We start from the raw sequence: 1,088 nt of genomic DNA, 5'->3' as shown, positions 1-1,088 counted from the left end.
CCAGCCACATACACCTAAGGTGGTGGGTTCGAATCCAGCCTGGACCCACCAAACAATGATAGCTGCAACCAAAAACATAGCCAGGCGTTGTGGCGGGTGCCCATGATCCCAGCTACTTGGGAGGCGGAGGCAGGAGATTCGCTTGAGCCCAGGAGTTGAATGTTGCTGTGAGTTGTGATGCTACAGCACTCTACCCAGGGGGACAGCTTGAGGCTCTGTCTCAAAAAAGAAAAAAAAAGAAATCAGAAGGAAAATAATATGAATTTCAGTTCCCAGGTTATATTGTGGAGATTGTTCTGCGTGTTTGAAACTGGACACACTTTCCTAAGGAGGTCTCAGTAACTCTAGTGACGGGAGAACACGACCCGGACATGTGACAGGCTGTCCTAAATAAGGGAGCAAAATGGGAGCGCTAGAAAGAGGCAAGTACGAGGTGATTACGTTCGAGGGAACCTGGCCAGGTTTGTTCCTGGCTGCCTCATGCAGTTCCCGAAAGGACAGCCCAGGAGTCCCCAGAACTACAGTTCCCAGGACGCTGCGGGCGCCGCTCTGAGCGCTGCGGGGACGCCACCTGGCTCCGAGCGCCGCGCTCATGGCTTCTCCCAGCAAGGCGGTGATCGTCCCCGGGAACGGAGGCGGGGATGTGGCCACCCACGGCTGGTACGGCTGGGTGAAGAAGCAGCTGGAGCAGGTAAGCGCCCGGCCCGGCCGCTCCGGGAGTCCGGGGAGCAGAGAGAGGGAGGAGTGCAGTTTGGACGCGGCCCCCGCCTCCACCAGAGCCTGGGGCTTCCTCCCCAGCGTCCTCCAGGACGAGCGCGGTAATGTAGGTCGGTAGAACTGTCTGGAGGTCTTCCCTGCGGGCTCGGTCCTTAGAGTCAAAGGCATCGCTCTTCCGAGCTGCAGGGACCCAGCCCCCACCCCTCCCGCTCTGCTGCAGTGTAGATTTCAGACTTCCCGGAGAATTTCACAGCCATCTCCATTGCTCCTTGCTTCAGATTTTTTTTTTTTTTGAGACAGAGCCTCAAGCTGTCCCCCTGGGCAGAGTGCCGTGGCATTACAGCTCACAGCAACCTCCAACTCCTGGGCTC

General features: G+C 57.5%; 1 protein-coding gene across 2 annotated transcripts in view; it reads left to right on the top strand.

Annotated features, from left to right (window-relative positions):
• The first annotated feature begins 550 nt into the window (after positions 1-550).
• Positions 551-1,088, top strand: part of RBBP9 (RB binding protein 9, serine hydrolase) — a 15,352-nt gene continuing 14,814 nt past the window's right edge. For both annotated transcript variants that reach the window (XM_023518387.1, XM_003798459.3), the window contains exon 1: positions 551-691. In XM_023518387.1, coding sequence (XP_023374155.1) covers positions 593-691 — 99 coding nt within the window. In that variant the 5' untranslated portion in view covers positions 551-592. The remainder of the gene's footprint in view (positions 692-1,088) is intronic.

The sequence above is a fragment of the Otolemur garnettii genome, unplaced genomic scaffold (genome assembly GCF_000181295.1).
Source record: "Otolemur garnettii isolate 467f Iridium unplaced genomic scaffold, OtoGar3 scaffold00136, whole genome shotgun sequence".
Lineage (NCBI taxonomy): Eukaryota > Metazoa > Chordata > Mammalia > Primates > Galagidae > Otolemur > Otolemur garnettii.
Note: the sequence above shows the minus strand (reverse complement) of the source record. Positions and strands in the feature narration are given on the sequence as shown.